At 42.0% G+C, this 21,793-nt stretch overlaps 1 protein-coding gene across 2 annotated transcripts in view; it reads right to left on the reverse strand.

The window, feature by feature from the left end:
• PHF2 (PHD finger protein 2) overlaps positions 1-21,793 on the reverse strand; it is a 113,127-nt gene that overhangs the window by 14,330 nt on the left and 77,004 nt on the right. For both annotated transcript variants that reach the window (XM_035106300.3, XM_088663270.1), the window contains exons 8-17: positions 20,667-20,754; positions 19,820-19,926; positions 16,976-17,067; positions 15,928-16,017; positions 11,872-12,288; positions 10,700-10,819; positions 9,058-9,176; positions 4,824-5,002; positions 1,671-1,744; positions 689-846 (exon numbers count right to left, since the gene is read on the reverse strand). In XM_035106300.3, the coding sequence (XP_034962191.3) occupies positions 689-846; positions 1,671-1,744; positions 4,824-5,002; positions 9,058-9,176; positions 10,700-10,819; positions 11,872-12,288; positions 15,928-16,017; positions 16,976-17,067; positions 19,820-19,926; positions 20,667-20,754 (1,444 nt within the window). The remainder of the gene's footprint in view (positions 1-688; positions 847-1,670; positions 1,745-4,823; positions 5,003-9,057; positions 9,177-10,699; positions 10,820-11,871; positions 12,289-15,927; positions 16,018-16,975; positions 17,068-19,819; positions 19,927-20,666; positions 20,755-21,793) is intronic.

Here is a 21,793-nt window from a genome sequence, read left to right on the forward strand (position 1 = left end):
TCTACGGCCTTTCCTCATGCTTTCACGGTTCATGTATATCCACTGCTTTCTGGTTTCATGCATACCTCTTTTTAAGTTTTATTTTTAAAAACCATTCTGAAAAGTTTGTTATTAACACCAAACTTTGATTTTTACACATACAGTGGGTGTTATTTCAAATGCTTACAGCAAGATAGAGCTGGTGGCACTTGAGCAAGACCCCTAGCCAATCCCACAGGAGGCCCATTTTTGCTGCCCTTTGGATAAATTAGTTTTCAAAGCCATTTGTTGTTGCTTTCCTTGGCTTCTAAAGGCGGTTTTCTCTAGTATCTCCTTCCAAAGAACCAACAATTAGGGAAATGAGCAGAGGAATAAAAGACATTTTGTTGCATAAATTAAGCTGTTCTCATTTCCCTCTTAATTGAGCCAGTTCTTTTAAAATAAACAACCTTTTTATTGTTATCACTTTGGTGGATTTTCAGCATTTTTAATAGGAAATCTTCAAATTTTATAATTGTGTTACAAGCGCATTCTGCAGCTGCCTGCCTCTGGGGTTTGAGACCGGATGGGTGGGTGGGGGGTGGGAGTGGAGAACGCAGTGAAATAGAAAAGTTTATTGTAATGGAAAATTGTGGCCAATGTGCAGGCATATATGAAATATTAACATTGCATTATTTAAAAATAGGTATCCACACTCGCTTATGCCTACCTGTTGGTGTTGTACTCTAAACCCCCAACTTCCTTGCTTGCCTGCAATAGATCAAGAATGCCTGCTGAGCTTGCGGTCTCTTTCTTCACTTTAGAATTGCGCCCTGGCTTGGCATCTGTGTCAATATGAAGCGAGTCTTCATCTGAGGAGTCATCACTCTATAGAAGTTGGCAAAACAGATTTATTTATTTATTTATTTTAAAAAAGGGATGCCAGGGATTATGGTAGTCAGTAGTAAGCCCTAAATTAAATGTTTGTTTTCTGGTCTAATGCAAGCATATCATTGTATTTATAATCTAGGAACATAAGAAATCACCTTCTAAGAAGTCAGACTATTGCTATATTTAGCTCAGTGTCACCCGCTATGGCTGCATCTGCACATAATGCTAAGCCAAACCATGGCTGAGCATGCATGCATGGGCTCCCCGAGAGGAGACTGCAGCTGCTCTCTCCCTGGTCCATTTAGCTCAGCATGATATGGCAGCTAAACCAAGGTTTGGTTTAGCGTGTCATCCAAATCCAGTCTCATGGTTAAGCTCTTTGTAACCAAGGTTTGTTCTTGGTTAGAAGGACCAGGGAGGAGCGAAGTGGGTGCAAACTATAGTTTGGCTAAAAATGGAACACGAACTGAGCCACTGACTGGCAATAGCTATCCTGGTTTTCAGAGAGACCTGGAGATTGAACACATCACCTCTGCTTGAAAGAATGTGCTCTACTGCTAAACTAATCCAGGATGGATGCTAAATGAACCAGAGAGACAATGCTGATTCTTCCTATACAAAAGTTAAGGGTGATTTCTCAGAACCCCTATAGTCAAGTAATAAATACAGAGAGGCACTTAGTTCTGCTGTACAAATAACAGGTGTTGCTTTGGCAAAGGGCTGTTTCTTGTCACTATGCAAGATCAAGCCATTAAGGCACATCTGCAATGTTATTTATCCTGCAAAATTCCCTATTATGGAAGAATATAACACCAGAATACCTTGTACAATACTGATTCCAACTTTGGCTTCTTAACAGGTGTGTGTTGTGCAGTTTCTTTTTTATCTGATAAAACTAGGAAGAAATTGAAAGGCAGAAATTAGTTTTTCAAAATAAAAAAAGCACAGAATTATATATAGAGATAGATTTTAATTTTTTAATACCGTGTTTCTCATATTATAAGACATGTCTTATATTAATTTTTTCCTCAAAAAACACAACATGGCTTATTTTCAAGGGATGTCTTATTTTTTAATAAAGTGCACGCGGGCGCTGTTTGCCGGGCTTGTCAAGCCCAGCAAACAGCGCCCGCCGATCTTCGGTGACAGGCGGGGGTGGGGGGAGAGCGGAGAACGATCTCCGCTTTCCCCCCCACCCCGCCCGTCACACAGCACAGGGCCGAAGATCGGCGGGCGCTGTTTGCCGGGATTGTCAAGCCCAGCAAGGAGCTCCCGCCGATCTTCGGTGACAGGCGGGGGTGGGGGGAGAGCGGAGAACGATCTCCGCTTTCCCCCCCCCACCCCGCCCGTCACACAGCACAGGGCCGAAGATCGGCGGGCGCTGTTTGCCGGACTTGTCAAGCCCAGCAAACAGCGCCTGCCGATCTTCGGTGACAGGCGGGGGTGGGGGGAGAGCGGAGAACGATCTCCGCTTCCCCCCCACCCCCGCCCGTCACACAGCACAGGGCCGAAGATCGGTGGGCGCTGTTTGCTGGGCTTGTCCAGCCCAGCAAGGAGCTCCCGCCGATCTTCGGTGACAGGCGGGGGTGGGGGGAGAGCGGAGAACGATCTCCGCTTCCCCCCCACCCCCGCCTGTCACACAGCACAGGTCCGAAGATCGGCGGGCGCTGTTTGCCGGGCTTGTCAAGCCCAGCAAGGAGCGCCCGCCGATCTTCGGTGACAGGCGGGGGTGGGGGGAGAGCGGAGAATGATCTCCGCTTCCCCCCACCCCCGCCTGTCACACAGCACAGGTCCGAAGATCGGCGGGCGCTGTTTGCCGGACTTGTCAAGCCCAGCAAACAGCGCCCGCCGATCTTCGGTGACAGGCGGGGGTGGGGGGAGAGCGGAGAACGATCTCCGCTTTCCCCCCCACCCCCGCCTGTCACACAGCACAGGTCCGAAGATCAGCGGGCGCTGTTTGCCGGGCTTGTCAAGCCCAGCAAGGAGCGCCCGCCGATCTTCGGTGACAGGCGGGGGTGGGGGGAGAGCGGAGAACGATCTCCGCTTCCCCCCCACCCCCGCCTGTCACACAGCACAGGTCTGAAGATCGGCGGGCGCTGTTTGCCGGGCTTGTCAAGCCCAGCAAGGAGCGCCCGCCGATCTTCGGTGACAGGCGGGGGTGGGGGGAGAGCGGAGAATGATCTCCGCTTCCCCCCACCCCCGCCTGTCACACAGCACAGGTCCGAAGATCGGCGGGCGCTGTTTGCCAGGCTTGTCAAGCCCAGCAAGGAGCGCCCGCCGATCTTCGGTGACAGGCGGGGGTGGGGGGAGAGCGGAGAACGATCTCCGCTTTCCCCCCCCCACCCCCGCCTGTCACACAGCACAGGTCCGAAGATCGGCGGGCGCTCCTTGCCGGGCTTGACAAGCCCGGCAAACAGCGCCCGCCGATCTTCGGTGACAGGCGGGGGTGGGGGGAGAGCGGAGAACAATCTCCGCTTCCCCCCCACCCCCGCCTGTCACACAGCACAGGTCTGAAGATCGGCGGGCGCTGTTTGCCGGGCTTGTCAAGCCCAGCAAGGAGCGCCCGCCGATCTTCGGTGACAGGCGGGGGTGGGGGGAGAGCGGAGAACGATCTCCGCTTCCCCCCACCCCCGCCTGTCACACAGCACAGGGCCGAAGATCGGCGGGCGCTGTTTCCCGGGCTTGTCAAGCCCGGCAAGGAGCGCCCGCCGATCTTTGGCTCTGTCCCCCGATGCGCTACGGCTCGGGGAAGCAGGCAGGGAGCTCCTGCTGGGTCCCGCGGCTTCGCCTCTCGCTCGGTCGGGGCTTTGCGATAGTGCTTATTTTCAGGGTATGTCTTATTTTTCACCAACCCTTTGAAATCCTGTCATGGCTTATTTTGGGGGGATGCCTTAAAATATGAGAAACACGGTAGTTTTGCTAATAATGTTCTTCGTCTTAATTCATTTCTGTGCGTGGCAGAAAGCCTCACATACACGACATTTTTAGTACCCAAAATATAAAGAGAGAATGGGATTAAAAGAGAACCTCGCATTCATTTTTCAAAACAAAAGCATCGTTGGCTATGCAAGCATATGCACATCCCGCTGACCTGGTTGTCGTGGACTGGCTGGACACAAAGGAATAGTAAGAGTAATCCGCTGGGAACCCCCAAGGGAAAATGGATCAGAGCCCGGGGAATGGCGGTGGGACAACAGTGAGTGGTCAGAGGGAGAAGACTGGGAAGAGGAGGCACCTGAAGCTGAAGAGGCAACAGGACTTAGTGAGCTGGGACGGTTTGTGGTAGAATCAGAGACAGGCGGTGAAGCAGGCGAGGAGGGAGGCCAAGAGGCAGAGATGAGTCAGGCTGGTGAAGAGTCACAGGTGTCTCCCTTCCGCTCCTACGGCCAGCTCCCCCTGCCCCGCTTCTCTCAGAACCAGGAGAGGCATGAAAAGGGCAGAATAGAGATTGGCTCTAATCAGAAGAGAGATTTCCAATTGCTTGGGGAAAACCCGGGAGAGGAGGAGGCATAGACAGCTGTGCGGAGGTGAGGATCTTTAGCAGGCATCCCCAAACTTTGGACTACAATTCCCATCATCCCTGACCACTGGTCCAGTTAGCTAGGGATCATGGGAGTTGTAGGCCAAAACATCTGGAGGGGCCGCAGTTTGGGGATGCCTGATCTTTAGTCTCAGCAACTGATTTCATAGAGTAGGATCTGCAGGGAATGAGCTGCTGTGCTCATGAGGCCTGGACAATCATCCAAGTCTGTGGAGATCATGTCTTTGCTAATGAAGAGTTAACTTCAGCTTTGAATGGTGTGATTTACTGACCAACACACTCTGTGACATTGGTGGAGGAGGCTCCCCATCGTAGCTCTGAATGGGGAGCCAAGGCTACACCCTTTCCTCCCCAGGGCTCTGACCAACAGGCTCCTCTTGCTACAGTGGGATGGAGCATTCAAGCACTTGCACAAAAGCAGCAGCAAACTTACAGGGCAAATCACGTTTGGTGGTGTTTTTCTTTCTTCTAATTGGAAATTCGTCAATTTTCAACTCTCCATCATCTGAGACATACTCATATTCATCTTTCACAGGTTTTGCTTTATCTTCTTTGAAATTTTGCAATGATCCAAATATACCAGGACTCATCTGAGTTTTCACTCCCTTTGAGCTAGTTTGACAAAAGAGATGAAATTGGAAAGGATAACATTGTGACATGCTATGTATCAAAAATACCATCAAAATATCACTTTTTCTGTATATAGGAAATGTCAAGCACATATAATCAGGGAAGTTCAAAACTGATGCCATAATAATAATAATAATAATAATAATAATAATAATAATAATAATAATAATAATATATGAACAGGTCAATGCATACCACAAACCTCCAATGATCAGACCTCATAGAACAGGCATCCCCAAACTTCGGCCCTCCAGATGTTTTGGACTACAATTCCCATCATCCCTGTCCACTGGTCCTGTTAGCTAGGGATCATGGGAGTTGTAGGCCAAAACATCTGGAGGGCCGCAGGTTGGGGATGCCTATCATAGAACATACCTCACAAAACAGGCCTTGCAAAATGTGATGCTAGTTGTGTACAGCACCCTAATTTTCCCCTCACTTAGCTTCTAATTACAGTGGTACCACGGGTTATGAACTTAATTTGTTCCAGAGGTCCATTCTTAACCTGAAACCGTTCTTAACCTGAGGTACCACTTTAGCTAATGGGGTCTCCCGTGTTGCCGTACCACCGCCGCACAATTTCTGTTCTCATCCTGAGGTAAAGTTATTAACCCGAGGGTCTACTTCCAGGTTAGCGGAGTCTGTAACCTGAAGTGTTTGTAACCCAAGGTGTTTGCAACTTGAGGTACCACTGTAATAGGTTTTTTTGGGGGGGGGGTATTTAACCATGTAATAAATCAGTTCAAAAACACATGATAACATTTGCAAAGAAAGTGGACAATCAAATTCTAGTTTCAGGGAAAACATTTTTATGCTAAAATCATGATAAAATGATTTTTTAAATATTCTTATCAAAATGGCTGCAGAGTAGTTCAGATCACTTGTTTCAGTAATTTCGTGTTATCCCTGAAAACCTAACACATTTGTCAAACTACAAATTCTAATTGCTTATGAAATGGTCCTTAAATGCTGACAGTTACAGCTAAATTTCATGGAAGTCTAAAATGAATGAACATACACTGTACAAACCTACACCAGTGAATGCTGACTCATATTTAGAGGTTAAGCAATAATATTATTCACGAATGTATCTTTGAGTGGCCAGGAATTCAATTCACAAAATTTTAATGGGGCTGTCACATTCACATATGAATTTCAGCATTCATCACACATATATTCCAAAGTCTAAAACTTCAGATTGATAACAGTTAACAGTAACAGATCATTCCTGGCCTTTTTTTCTTTGGGTGGGTAGTAGGGGATACTACATTCACTTGCTTGCCTGTCACAAATATTCAGATTCTTAACATTGTCAGCAATCACCACCTTTTTTCATTTGCACTAGATATATAAATTTATTGATGCATACAGAGACCCTCCATTCAATCTGGTTCAGTAAATAAAAATTCTGAAATATTACGCTCCTAGTGCATGCATATTCAACGTGTTGGAATCATGTAAGCGTACACACATGAACCAGTAAATGTATTTTTCAATGTCAGTTCATGCCATCAAAGAAATAACCTGTGATCATTTTTTTCCTCATTTATTAGCAGTATAACTAGGGTTATTCTACACAAATGCTTAGGAAACAATTCATCCATTCAGGACGACTGAATAAGCCACCTTGAAATGTAAGTGAGCTGCCCAACCCACTTTGAGGGAGCCTGCTCAGTGGAACATGCTGGTAACTTGTGTCCTCAAAAGAGATACCTGTCTTCATCACACTGAGCAGCCACAGGAAAACCAAGTGATAAAAAGAAGTACTGAACTGTGGACATTATTATGTGATAATGCCTCCTAGTGTAGACCGATATTTCTACAAAATCATAGGCCTAGCTGTTCAGTTGCTGGAAACTGACACATGTCTATTGACTTTAAAAGCCTGAAAAAGCCTTTAGATATTCTATGTTCATTCAAATATAACAAAAATCTGATTGACTATATACAGCCATGCATAAAAGCTCTGATTTAAGTATGCATGCATATTTTGCTTTAAATAAATGGACTATACAATTACTGTGAGCAATAAAAGCAGAAATCTGTGCAAAAAAGAGTCATATACATGTAAAAAAGAGATGCCATCATCAAACAAATCCCTCTATTGTCAATGTGTCAGCCAAGGTCAATTCAGACCCTGCCAACTGAACAGTAGTTAAAAGCATGGAAAGCTGCTTCCTTCTTAAAAAGAGAAGTGGTACCTGATGAGAGGCAATACCTGATTTGATTCAAAGATTCAAAGATCAAAGGTAGAAAAAAATGGGCTCGTTTATCTCCGTTGGCAGGGCTCAACATGACATAATGGCCTTTGTGGAGGCTAAATTGAACTGTTATTCATAATACCTATAATTTTGATGAAAGCAGTTGCGGAGGGTTAAGGTTTCCTAGCATTTGGTCTACTTATGACTCCAGAAGGGTGCTTAAATAAGGACTACAGGTTTATGCTCAAAGATGATACCAAGACATCCAGGATGCTCCCACATTCCTTATTGTATTAATGTTAGATTGATTAACACACAAGTCTGGCCTCCTTACAGAGGTGCAGGTGGTTGCTAGGAGAAGGAGTGGAAAGATGGAACATTCAGAAGAGAGAAAAAAAATATGTGAAGACAGTTGGAAGAGAGAGAGGTAGGGAACTAAATTAGGAGTGGGTAGCCTGTGGCCATCAGTTGTTGCTGAAATCCAATGCCCATCGGTTCAGGAAGCATGGGGAATGATAAGGGATGATGAAGTTTGCAATCCAACATGATCTAGAGCAGTGTTTCCCAACCAGTGTGCCTCCAGATGTTTTGGGACTACAACTCCCATCATTCCTGACCACTGGTCTTGCTAGCTAGGGATGATGGGAGTTGTAGTCCCAAAATATCTGGAGGCACACTGGTTGGGAAACACTGATCTAGAGGGCCACAGGTTAGCTACCTCTGGACTAGGTTATCCAGAAACAAGGGCCCGTCCACAATAACTCCTGGGCATGGATGGCCTTTGGCAGTAGCAGATGGCAGGCTATCAGTGGCTACTAACCCTGATGGCTATGTACTGCCTCCATGGTCGGGGCAGTCCGCTTCTGAATACCAGTTGATAGAAACCGCAAGAGAACAGAGGCACCAGGTTGGTCACTGTGAAAACAGGATGCTGGACGAGCTAGGCCACTGGCCTGATGAAGCAGGCTGCCCTATATTCTCACCTGACCTCTGCCCACCCATGTTGCTGCTGAATACCAGGATGGAGAGGGGCAGGGGCAAAGTGGCAGTAAGGTCAGCGCAGTGCAAATGCACCAGCAGAGTCAATCCAGTGCACGAGCACCATGCCAACCTTGCCACCATTTCACCCATGCCCCTCTCTATCCTGATCTGTAGTGGAGATAAGATTAGCATTGCCATCCTACTACTGGCCTTGGGAAGTCTATGTACAATGGCCCTCTAGCTTGTGGCTGGCCAGCCATGTGCACTCACCACTATGCCTAGGATTTTGACTTCAGTTTTGCTTGTCTGGCATTTCCCAGCATGTTCTGATAGCCAAATTCTGCATGTTGTGACACACATGGCCTACCACAGATTGGAGACGGCCAACCGCAGGCTTCTCAAAAGCTTTTCCTGGGGTCACCGCACACTATAAAGCCATGTGAATTAAACAGCAATGAGGACACTTCCCCAATGGCATGGGACAATTACTAAACATTTCCTGGGGGTGCTTTTCTTCCACCATCAAGCAATTGTGTAAAGAGGTTAGTGAAAAGCAGACTTGTGGTATTGTGGCAGCCATTCTGTGCTCAAGTCTTGTATCTGTGTCCATGCCAGGGTTTCACCTCTGGACTAAGAAGAACAAAGAAAACATTTCACCCCCTTCTAATTTTTTGTTTTTCTTCAGGAAGTACACATGGCTTTCCCCCTTCTGGCAGGTGTGCTTGAGCATAAGTCCAAATGACAATAGCACATATTGCAAGTAAAAATCTTTAGATGAGATTGGAGTGCTTGGAAGATTTATTATGGCCCGTATCTGTTTTATTAATCAGTTTTCATTGCCAAAATAGCACCTACCCCAGCAGTTTCTTGTTGGAGAAAGAAAACATGAATTTATTGTCCTTGTTTCCTGATAACGGTGTCTTCTCCAGTTTGTGCTCTTCTTCCATTTTCAGTAATGAATCAGGCTTGCTATTCTGAAAAGGACAGGAACATTCTTATTTTAACCATGAGAGGTTTTTTTGGGGGGGGAGGCTTATAAAATGCTTTGAGCAGACAGTGAAAAGCCTATACAGGCATAACATGCACCCACAGGTCAATGTCACAAGACCCCTCCCAATCGTATAATCTGCTTCAATGTGAAAACATGTTTGCAGGGTCATCTGGAAGAAATGTTGTGCCTAATGCAGATGGCAAGACTGAGCGGTGACACAGCAGTGAGGGTGCTGCTGCAGCCACCAATCTTAGCTCCTGCAATATCACCATGAATTTTTGGAAAGGAAGAACAGCAGTTCTCTTGAGCCATAGAAACTGGTTTAGTAGCAGTCCAATCACAGTTAAACGCTGAGGTCAGTGCTAGGCTACAGGACTAAGTAAGAAGGTATTTCAGGGGGTGGGAAGAAAGTAGCATTTACCTTATATTTTTATTCAGGGGAAAGTCTGAGGGCACAGGGCTAATGGGTTGACAACTAGACCTTAGGCCTTCCACAGTGAACTGAGTTACCATGCTAACTTCACATTCATTGCCACTGAAGCTACACTGGTAAAAAATCAATTTTCTACATTGCTACACCTGAAGCATCTACAGCACTGATTGGAAACAGTCTGAAATGGAATTACATGCATTTAAGTTCATTGTATCCTAACTGTACCCGGGTATCTCTACTAAAAATACATTGTGATATCCTCTCTTGTGCCATTCAGTTATTATATGGCTAAGCTTAAATTGAAAGATTTCCCCCAAAAAATACATTTGCCTGCTGCAAACAATTCTTCAGAGATTTACATGCTGCAAAAAGTGATGGAAATGGAGGAACTGAGACAGAGGAAGGCTTGACCTCACTCTATAATTGACCCCCCAGACTGGTGGGTTTTTGTTTGTTTTTGCTGACATATCTATTCTGTTTCATTAGTTCTGTGATGCTTCCTCAATGCTATCAAGTTATTGCTGTCAGAAGGGACACTCATGATGCTCTGTAGCACAAGAAGAGTGGTGCACACACTCACAAAGCAAAACAAAGCACCACAACTCAGAATATTTGTGGTATAAAAAGTTACAGGGTTTCAGCAGAAAGTTATGGGACATGAACTGATTGGAAATGAAACTGTTGCAGATACAAACAATATTGAAAGTGGGATTGTGTATAACCACTCTGATACCATCAAAATAAAAATGAATGCACTGTAAAAAGGACATATGGAGGGGCTCCTGATCACATATCTAAATCTGACCTTATGGCAACTTTCCTCATTGGCTAGCATCATTTCCAACAAAAAAATACCCTACGTACTTAGTTTGCTTTTAAAATAAAAAGATGTGGAAGAACCTGCCCCTTTACATAAACCTTCGACAAAAAAAAGTGAGCAAGGAAAGTTTTCAAAGACTATTTCTGCTTTGTGCCAAAAGCATTAATGTGCAAACTTTCAGCACAACCCAAGTTCTTACATCTCAAGATTACCTCAAAACATTTGTAGAAGCACAAGGTAAGGAAACTCATACCTTATATTTCCATTTTGCTTCGGTTTTGGTCTTATTTTGTTCTCGGATTTCAAACTTTTCGACCTCATTCTGCTTATCGATGGGTTCTTTCTCAGGGGTACTCAAAGTATTCTTGGCAGCCTGACACAAATAAGCAAACAGAACCAACAAACAAATCAGGAGATTATCCCAAATACAAAGATATCAAAACATATTCTTTCTTGTTAATAACCACACGCCAATTTAGCCTGTGTGAATTTTTAGAGAACTAACACTTAAGGTCTGCCTGGATTTAATTTATTTTGACAAGACAGCTGAAGCATCAAATGCCGAGCCTGGTGGAAACAGAAAATTATTTCCCTCTATTATGAATATGTGAAGAACAATTTAATAAAAATGATTTGCTGATCTGCCTGCTTATTATAGGTTTCTTAAACCACATTCTGTATAAAGTCAGCTCTCTGTCAGATGTTAATGCCGTCTTCTGTTGTTTTAAGGTTTTTTTTTCAGGTTATGAACTAACTTACACAACATGAAGAAGAAGAAGAAGAAGAAGAAGAAGAAGAAGAAGAAGAAGAAGAAGAAGAAGAAGAAGAAGAAGAAGAAGAAGAAGAAGAAGAAGAAGAGGAGGAGGAGGAAGAATGATAATATTGTCATTGACGACAGCAACATAATGCTTTAGAACCCATATGGAACGTTTGGAAGATTTCACAACAAACACCATCAGTTTTCCACCAATATTCAGACACCTATCAAAATTACCAGCTCCCTTAGCTAAGAAAAGCCTTTCATAAGGTTATAACACCATATTGATACAACCATCCTACGTGTAACCCACCCACCCACCCAAATCAGCTACAAAGTCAGGAATATCAGAGTATGATTCAAGCCCCCTTCTTGCAACTTGGATGAACCAGGCAAGTCCAAAACCTAGACCTCTATAGGAGCTGGAAACTTGCAGAGTCAGGGTCCCAACTCCCAAGAAGACTACATGCACAAGCTTCCTTGGCTCAGACTTCCATGCTCAACACATGGACATCAGAGGTGGTTGTTAGGGACCCACATTACCTCAAGGGCGACGCTGCTACTGCTGCGGCTTCCCTGCATGTGTACCACTTGTGACCTCCCTTCATGTAATTCAATACCCTTCCTTAAGCCACCCCCTTTTCAACAGCTAGAACAACCCTACTCACCTTCCCCTTCTTTGGTGTTTCAATCTTTGTCAGGGCCTCTTTTGTGTGGGCCTCCAGAAGGTCCAAGTTCGGAATTGCAGGGGGCGGCACTTCCTTTGCTTTCTTGCCTTTTTTCTTCCCTTCCCCTTTTACTTTTGGCTCCTTGGGGGGTTTGGGCGGCTTGGGCGGCTTAGGGGGTTTGGGCGGTTTGGGTGGTTTGGCTAGTTTGGGTGGCTTGGGTGTTTTTGTTGCTTTTGGGGCCTTTTTCTTAGGGACTTTTTCAACTGGTGGCGGTGGCGATGGCGGTGGCGGTGGCGGTGGCGGAGGGGGTGGAGGCGTCTGTGGTGCAGGTGATGGGATTTCTTCTTTCTCCACAGGGCTGACCTCTTCGACATTCACACTGGCACCCACTTCAGGTTTGTTGACTTTCAAGGCGTTCTGAGGGAAGGCAAACACAAACATGCTCAGAACCTGCTTTTTTAAAAAAATTAAAAAAACACGGATACTTGATCTCTACAGAGTATTGATTGTGTTCCTGATAATCCAGAGGGGTCTGAGGCTGTGGTGTGGCCCAGTTTCCATGTTACAAAGGCAAAAGGTTGCTAGCCCTCTCTGGCTTCATCTCCCACTACTCCAGGAAACACAATATAAACCGTATAAATCATCTGAGGCCCTTCTTTGTATATAACTCTTCCACGTGAGGTCCGGAGGGTGGCAACACAAGAACGGCCCTTCTCTGCAGCAGCTCCCTGTTTGTGGAATGCTCTCCCCAGGGAAGCTCTCCTGGCACCTTCATTATATGTTTTAGGTGCCAGGTGAAAACGTTCCTCTTCAACCAGGCCTTTGGCTGATTAATATTCTATGGCCTTTTAAATATGTTTGTGGGAAGGGGGGAATAATCGTTTTGCTGTTTTGTTTTACAGTCAAACCTCGGCTCCCGAATGCCTCCGTTTTGGAACGTTTCGTCTCCCGAACTCCAAAAACCCAGAAGTAAATGTTCCGGTTTTCGAATGTTTTTCGGAAGCCGAACGTCCAACGCGGCTTCCACTTGAGTTCAGGAAGGTCTTGCAACCAATCGGAAGTCGTGCCTTGGTTGTCGAACATTTCGGAAGCCGAACAGGCTTCTGGAACGGATTATGTTCGACAACCGAGGTTTGACTGTAATTATTTACTTGTTTTTATCCTGTATTTTATTCTGTGAACCACCCTCAGATCTTATGATGAAGAGACATATATAAATCTAATCAATAAAAATGTAAAAAGAAGGGACAAGATCACATGGAAAGATCACTATGTGATCCGGCCTCTGCAGCTCTCACGAGCTTTGCTAATTCCTAAATTACTGGTGTGGAGTGAGAAGGGGGATGTAGAGGGAGCATAGGATGAGGGTGAATATGATCCACAAACAAAATAATTGGGCCTAAAAAGGAGACAAAGCTACTCTAACAGAACATACAATCCACTCAGACTAGATACTCCCTGAGGAGGCAGCTGTACATAGAGCTTGTAATGTCTGAAAAGTTTTTCTCCCATTCCTAAACACGGAGAAATGAGCTGATAGGTTCTGACCATTCTACTGGAAAATACAGGCGGACATCTCAGGAAGGAACAATCAACATGCTTATTTTCACTATCTAGTTTAATTTGCAGTTTGCACCATGCTATTTTTATTTTTTGTGGCTCTGTCAGCTTGACAGGACTTTCAGAAGAATATTTCTGTACTGAGCATCACAATGGCAGGTTGTATTAATTTTCTTTTATCCTTGGAACAACTACCATAGATTTAAACATAAAGGGGTGTCCCCGCTACACATACAAACTTTGCAGAAGTTTATTATAAAGTCACACACTTCATAATTTAGAAAAGTTGTTTTAATTAGGAGAACGTGATTATCATCTAATTATAATTTTAAATGTGGAGAATTACTATTTGCTTCATTTGTTCTCTTGTTCTTGTTTTTACGTTTTTCAAAAAGCCTCTCCCATTCTTTTCTCTCACTCTTTATATATATATATATATTGCTAAAACAATAGAATATGAAGAAAGAAATGTTTAAAATGCTAATCAGTTTTAAGAGAATGCCTTTCAAATTAATTCGCATGGGAGAAGCAAAACAGAATTAAATTGTCCCCGAAGGTAAAAGGTAGCAGTAAAAGATGCACAATAAAAATTAACAGTGTATGACTAATTAAAAAGAAATTATTTCCTATTTAATTCTGTTGTTTTAATAATCATCAGAAGCCATATTCTACATGGAACCCATAAAAGGCAGAGAGATTTTCAGTAGCCCCTGTCTTGGTATCCTTGCACTCGGAATAAAAGGCAAAGCTGAACTCATTCCTTCACCCACTGGGCACAATCCAATTTATGGGCCATGTTCAGATGATCACACTTCAGTTTAAGAAGCCAAGATGCAAACAAGACATTTGGCCTTGCATACAGCCTCTTCATGAGATTGGGTGAACAAACCAGGAAGTCCTCCATTAACTACAGCTTCTTATCATGTACTGGCTATGGAACTATGTTAAATTCATTTGAATCCAGCCAGGATATGAAGCTATGGTTTCCAAGCTGGCTTAATATCCTTACTTGTTCTGAAGCCATTAACCATTCCCTCATTTCTTTTTCTTCTTCTTTTTTTAGATCTCTAACCAGTTGCTTTATTTATCCATTTCAGAATAACAGAGTGAGGCACTAGAAAGACATGCCGCTTCAATTTGTCCATTGAACAGCAAGTCAATTCCATCTGGGTGGATTTCATGTGTCTGCCATATTAATGGATGGAATTGCCTTCCCATGTGGGTCAGTCAGATCGTAAACCAGTCTCCTAAACCAAATGGGCAATACTTCCCTGGAAGTGCACTGAAGTATTTATATGACTGATATTTTCGACAGGGCCTTCTCAGTGATGGCTGCCTTTCTATGGAATTGCCTCCCAACTAAGATCAGATTATCCCCCGCCATTCATGACATTTAAAGGTCATTTTTGTCACACATTTTTTTTTAAAAAAACTTTTCATTTAAACAATTAAGCTTCAGTAGAATTAAAACATATACATATAAAAGATCACATACAGATTGATACAATAAAAACATCACAGCACCTTCCCTTTCCTCACAGTTTTTGGCTGCCACCATAACATGGTATATATGTCGCCATTTTAAGAGGTGCCTCAGATATAGGCCAAATCAAGTGGCACCTTGGTTTAAGAACAGCTTAGTTTAACTTGGATTTAACTTGGATTAAGAATGCTGCAAACCTGGAAGTAGGTGTTTCGGTTTGTGAACTTTGCCTTGGAAGCAGAACATGTTTCACTTCATGTTGAGAGTGTTCCATTTGTAAATTGAGTTCCCAGCTGCCATGGGAAAGCACGCCCTGGTTTAAGAACACCTTGGTTTAAGAATGGACTTCCGGAACGGATTAAGTTCATAAACCAAGGTACCACTGTGCTGCTTTAACAGTCATGGTTTCTGCCAAAGAATCCTGGGAACTGTGGTTTGTTAAGGGTGTGAGTTGTTCAGAGATGGTTATTCCCCTCACAGAGAACTATAATTTCCAGAGTTCCCAAGGAAGAGGGACTGACTGTTAAAACACTCTGAAAATGGTAGCTCTGTGAGGGCTCTCCTAACATCTCTTAGCACCCTTAACCAAATTATAGTTCTCAGGATTCCTTGAGGGAAGCCATGACTGCTTAAAGTGGTATGATGCTTTAAATGTATGGTGCATATGAAGCTATAGAAAACCCAATTTTGTAAAAGAACATGAGGAGACTTTTTTAAAGGCCTCATGTGTGCATTAGATTCAGCAAGCCGTATTTACCTGGCTATTATACTTTTGAGGCCTAAACATCGTAGATAAAGTTTAAACTTCCCTTTTTAGGAAGGAGGGATGTGGTCTAAAATGCACGAGACCTTCAAATTTAAACCTGTGGCTGTTGCATCTTCCATGAAGATTGTTGACCATACACAGGGAAATGTAGGATACAAATCAATATTAGTAAACTACCCTTTAGAAACACAGAAATCAGTTTGTTGACATTTTATACAGAAGTGTATATTCAAGAAAGAATACCAACCTCACTTAATCTTATTTCTTTGGCAAGATCCTTAATAAGTTGTGCAGGTTTAAAATGTTCTGGGAGCTCATCTTCATGGTCTATTAATGCCTAGAGCAGAATAAAGCCAAATAAAAAGGCTCAAAAGTGTGTCAAGAGAGCTTATAATTTCGCATTGTTAAAATTATGCAAGGCTAATGTTACTGAGTACTTCAGTTCAAAGCTCAGACTGGGCTGGCTCCAAAGGTAACCTTATTTTAATTATTTTATTTAAAAAAATATACCAAGATATCATTAAAAAAATATTGAAGTGGTATATATGGAATACCACCACCCCCTCTCTCTCAGCCTAACCTACCTCACAGGATTGTTGTGAGGATTAACAGGAGGGAGGAGAACCAAGTATATCACCTTGAGCTCCTTGGAGGACAGGCATGTCACAATAAATATATAAATGATACAGACAGTCCTCGTTTTCTGCTTCTTTTCTGCTTCTTTTCTTTTCTAAACAATAGCTGGACACATCAAGCAGGATTTTAGTTGCTCGCGTATCTCTCTGAATAAAGCTTAATGAGCTTGTTTAATAGTGGCAGGATGCAAAATGATTTGTTTCATTGAAAGCCTTGTACAGTGGAACCTCGACTTACGAATTTAATCTGTTCCGAATGCACACTCATAGGTCAAAAACTTAGTAAGTTGAGTTTCCCACAAGAAAAGCGGTTTCCCATAAGAATGCATTGGAAATGGAAAAATTCGTTAAGTTGAGGAAACAGCATCTAAAAATTTGTAAGTCGAGGAAACCGCATCTAGCCGCAAACGGGTTTTCTGTTCGGATGTCGAAAAAATCGGAAGCAGGCGGCCACTTTTTCCGCTCATAAGTCGAAAATGTCAGATGTCGAGTAGTTCGTAAGTCGAGGTCCCACTGTATATGAAACCATTCATTCTACTGGATTTTCAGACTATCGTTTTGGATTTCTCAGATTATTGTCTCTGTTATCTGCAGACTTCTCTTTCCCTGTTGCCCCATCCTTTCCCTTTTTTTTTTCTTTTTGCAGCCACATAAACCCACCTGCTTTTTAGTCCATGACCGGAAAGCACCATTGATGATCTTTGCTCCCTGGACTAAATGAGAAGGAGGCTGCTTCCCAGCTTTGTGCAATCCTAAGCAAAGCAGAGAACACAACGGCCATTCAATAAAGGTGACCAATATCTGTTCATGCACATTTTCAAAATGAAAAAGGTACATTCTGTTTTATGAAGGGGCAATCTAAAAGCAAGTGAAGAGTCTGAAAAGCATGCTGTAAGTAAGAATTTGAATGGTCATAAAATCAACAGTTCCCAACTTTAGAATCTGAAATTTCAGCATAAACAAGATAATAAATGTTGAAAATGTAAAAATCAAGAAGGAACTTTCTTCCACATGTGGTGGACGTGCCCCCCAAGTGAGAGACTTCTGGGAAAAGATTTATAATGAACTGAAAAAAGTGTTGAAAAACACCTTTGTCAAGAAACCAGAAGCCTTCTTACTTGGGATAACGGGAGATGAAATACCTAGGAAGGATGTTACTTTTTTTTTTTTTGTATGCCACAACAGCTGCAATAATTCTACTTGCAAAGAATTGGAAGAATGAAGAATTACCAACAGTGGATGAATGGCAGAAGAAGCTGATAGAATTTATGGAACTGTCTGAGTTGACCAGGAGACTCCGGGATCGGAGTGAAGCAGCAGTGGAAGAAGATTGGAATAAATTTAAAATTTATTTAAAGAATAAGCGTATAATAGATTAGAATCAGTGAAAGTGAGGGAGATACAAAGAGGTTGTAGATAATACAATGGTGTGAAATAAGTATTGTTAGAAGATAATGATGATTTAATTAAGAAGTAAGATATAGATAGATTGTAAAAGGATAAGATGTAAAAGATAGAGAAATAAGGTAATATTAAAGTAATAATTAGAGTTTATATAAGATTAGAGTTTGCTAAGGATGATATGTAAAGAATCGCAGAAGGAGGTGGAATGAGGAGGTCAATAGATTAGAAATAAAGGTTATAAGTTAGAATTTTTGTTTTTGTATTTTTGTATTTTTTTGTATTTTGTATTTTTTGTGTTTTGTATTTTCTTTTTGTGTTTTGTATTTTTTATGTTTTTGTTGTTTGAAAAAATCTTTAATAAATACATTTTTTTAAAAAATAGAATCTGAAATTTCAGAACAGGTGAATTTTCAACTTGAAATCTGCTCGTTTATTTTGGGATTTGGCAATGAATTTCAAACGTGGTGTCAAATTAAAATTAGTAGAGATCTTTGTCCACAAAAAATGGATTTATACGTTCATAATATTACAATTTCAGATACATAGGGCTGTATCCGAAATGGGATAAATAGAAGCACTGCTACCTGCAACTGTAGAAGCAGAGCAATACAATAACGGTTAGTAGTCATCAATAACCCTGTCTTCCATGAATTTGTCTAATCCTTTTTTTAAACTATCACTGCCTCCCGTGGGAGCAAGTTCCGTAATTTAACTGTGTGGTGCATGATGAAATACTTTCTTTTCTCTGTCCAATGGTGCATAATACAAGTCTACCTCATGTTCACATCCTGTTCTGAAAAAGTTCAAAGCGGTATACTCTAAGTTCCAATATCGGAGTAGTTAGGAATTAGTCAGCATTTGACTTTATACATGACCTGTGGCATGTTTATTTTAAGTGTAACATGCCTTAATTGGATATCAGATTTTGCTACATTGTCAGGGCTAAGACACATAGTACTTTTCCACAAGTACACTACAAAAGAAAATAGCACTTTACAAAGATTACAGGGCATGGATGCATTGTGTTCAAGGTCTCCGCGCAGTATTTGGCACCGTTTAACCAACCTGAACTCTTGTATTCTTCTGTAATAAGGGTATCAATTTTACTGTGGTATTTCAGTGAAACAATTAGACTTCAGAATAGCGGGAACAGTGAATGTGTAAGATCCTGGACAGGGCACAGGTAAAGCAATTGGAATCTAAGAAATTCTCTGAAGAAATTATTAGATGGAAACCCCGTCATTGACTAGTCCTTTCTATGTTGATACAGCAGATAAGTTAGCACATTTGACTTTCAGTAACATTTTTCTTTTCTACCCTGGAAAGGTGTGATCAAAAGACAGGTTGAGGGGGTCAACTCCAGGAGAGTGTGACCAAGACAAAGGCTAGCTCCAAGAAGGTCAGTACTGTATGTAACAATGCCATGACAGCAGCATTAAAATGAAGGACAAGCAGTTTACTGCCAGGTAAGTAAATAACCTCTAGGAGAATGCAACCAAAAGGAGGCTAAAGAAAGTGACTTGGGAAGATAAATTTCCAGGAGAATGTGCAGGGTGAAGGGTTGGGAGGATTATGAAGGTAACATAGGTAAAATATCAAGAAGATTGGTCACCTCAAGGAGGATACGATCAAAAGGAAACACTTCCAGCAGAGTGGTATCTAAAGGCTTTGTTCTGAATGTGATAGACAATTAATTTAAATTACAGGATTTGCCTGCCAGAATGTATTTCTAGAGTACTGCACATTTGGTTTTTGCAAGGAAGACCACTTTTGACTCAGACCATCTTTGTTGTGAAATGTGCTTATTAGCATTTTGGTGGATAATTGACTCCACAAGTGCCCCCTGTAGAGTTGTAAACTTGGATTACAAATTAAAACCCTTCATAAAAAATCAAATTCGTATTAGTGCCATCAATATCGAATGCATGTTGCTGTTTTTTAAAAGTTGCTTTATTGAAATCTATCTATCTCATTATTGAAAATCTTTTCCCCCAAACCCATAGGAGGATTATTCTTTTTAAAATAGCTGGATCATTTTTGTTTATACTTGGCATGGCCAACAATGGAAAGCAAGAAACACACCAAATGCTTTTTATTTACCTTTAAATGACTCTAGCAGGTGTCTTCCTGTGTACCAACATGCCGTTTCAAAGTTAGGAAACTGGGTTAAGCTGACAATTTTTAATCGTCTTTCAACTTCATATGCTCTATGATGGATAGTAAAAAAAAAAGTGTTTCAGTTGAACAATTTACAGGAAGCTTTGTAAACCAAAAAGAAAAGTATCTCCTAGCATTGACCATGACACAACTGCTGTATGGCTGTGGTTTACAGGTGCTTCTTATCATCCAAGCTGTCATAAATCCTCAGCTGCTATGAAATTGACCAGCATAATATGAAACAGAAGAGCTTTTTACATAGCATTTGCTGAATAAACTATCACAAAATCCCGCACCGTTCCTTGGGAAACAATTGACAAACTGCACAGCCAAAAGTGTATTCAATGTCACATTTTTAAAATATGTTTCTAGTGCATTTCTGGAACAGAGTCTCGGACAATGGAAGTGGGCAGTTTCATGAGTCTTATAAGCAGTGCTATTTTTCTAGAAAAAGAGGTGCTGGAACTCACCATGAACGCCTCCCTTGTTCTCTTATAATGGCAATGGCGCCTACCTGAGAGGTGCCAGAGCTGAGTTCTGATGAGTTCTGGCTGAAAAAAAGCCCTGCTTATGAGGTTTATTGCTTTTTTGAAGACATAGTTATGCTTACAAATCTGCAATTATGCTTTATAATCATACTGTGGGAATGAATGTTTGTTTATTTTCTATTATTTCAATCAGGAAACAAAAATATTTTCTAACTAAGCTAGAGGCACTCTTTGTTGCTGACCCAACAAAACACACATCTCATGAGAATATTATCAAATAGAGATAAATATGAACATCTTACCTCATCTGCATCTCTACACTTAGGCTATGTAGGAAATGTCCTGCAAAGGCTAAGCAGTCAACAGGAGTTAAAGTTGCATAAATCCAGCCTGGAAAAGACAGAAGGGGAAACATTTCAGCTTTGAAAAAACAGAAGTATAATCACTAGCTTCTTAAATGTTTATAGTCTGCTGCTCATTCACATTTATTTTCTCATATATACAGTGGTACCTTGGTTCCCAAATGCCTTGGTTCTCAAATGCCGAAAACCCGGAAGTAAGTGTTCCGGTTTTCAAACTTTTTCGGAAGCCAAACTTCCAATGTGGCTGTCGGCTATTGTTTCTGGGGCGCCTGCACCAATCAGAAGCTGCGCCTTGGTTTTCGAATGTTTCAGAAGTCAAGGGGACTTCCAGAATGGATTAAGTTTAGCATTTTTGTTTTTGCTATTTATTTTGCGTTTTTGTTTTTGAAGCTTTTTTGCTTAATTTGTTTTTGTGACTGTGTGGAACCCAGTTCAGCCACTGATTGATTTATTGATTGTATGACAGTGGAAATGGATAAAAGCCCCCCATCCAAACAATGACTATCATTGGTGCAGGTAAGAAAAGAAATTAATTTTAATTTTTATCATCTTATTTATTTTATAGTACAGTACATTGATTATTGCTTTCATTTCATGGATCAATGGTCTTGTTAGGTAGTAAAATTCATGTTAAATTGATGTTTTAGGGGTTGTTTTTAAAAGTCTGGAACAGATTAATTCATTTTGCATTACTTTCTATGGGGAAAGCGTGCCTTGGTTTTGAAACCGACTTCCGGAACGGATTAAGTTTGAGAACCAAGGTGCCACTGTATTTGGAAGTCCTTTCTCTTGGAGAGTCACCAAAATCTCAAGGGGGCAACCAGTGCTGACGTTCCACTTGCAGAACAGCTTTAGCTCCTGGAGAGGTGATTTTCTTCACTTCCTCCATCCTGCTGTAATCCCCCACCCCCATGCACCTCTACAAATTTTTGCAATGTGGTTCTCCAACCCAGTAATGTGTACAAAAAGTGCACACAACTAAGGGAAAGTCTCCATAAAAATATTTCTATAAGTGAAAATAATATACAAAAATGCACTACATCAGGGGAATTGTGCTTTGCGAAACA

Source organism: Zootoca vivipara, chromosome 2 (assembly GCF_965207765.1).
Source record: "Zootoca vivipara chromosome 2, rZooViv2.hap1.1, whole genome shotgun sequence".
Taxonomy (NCBI): Eukaryota; Metazoa; Chordata; class Lepidosauria; order Squamata; family Lacertidae; genus Zootoca; species Zootoca vivipara.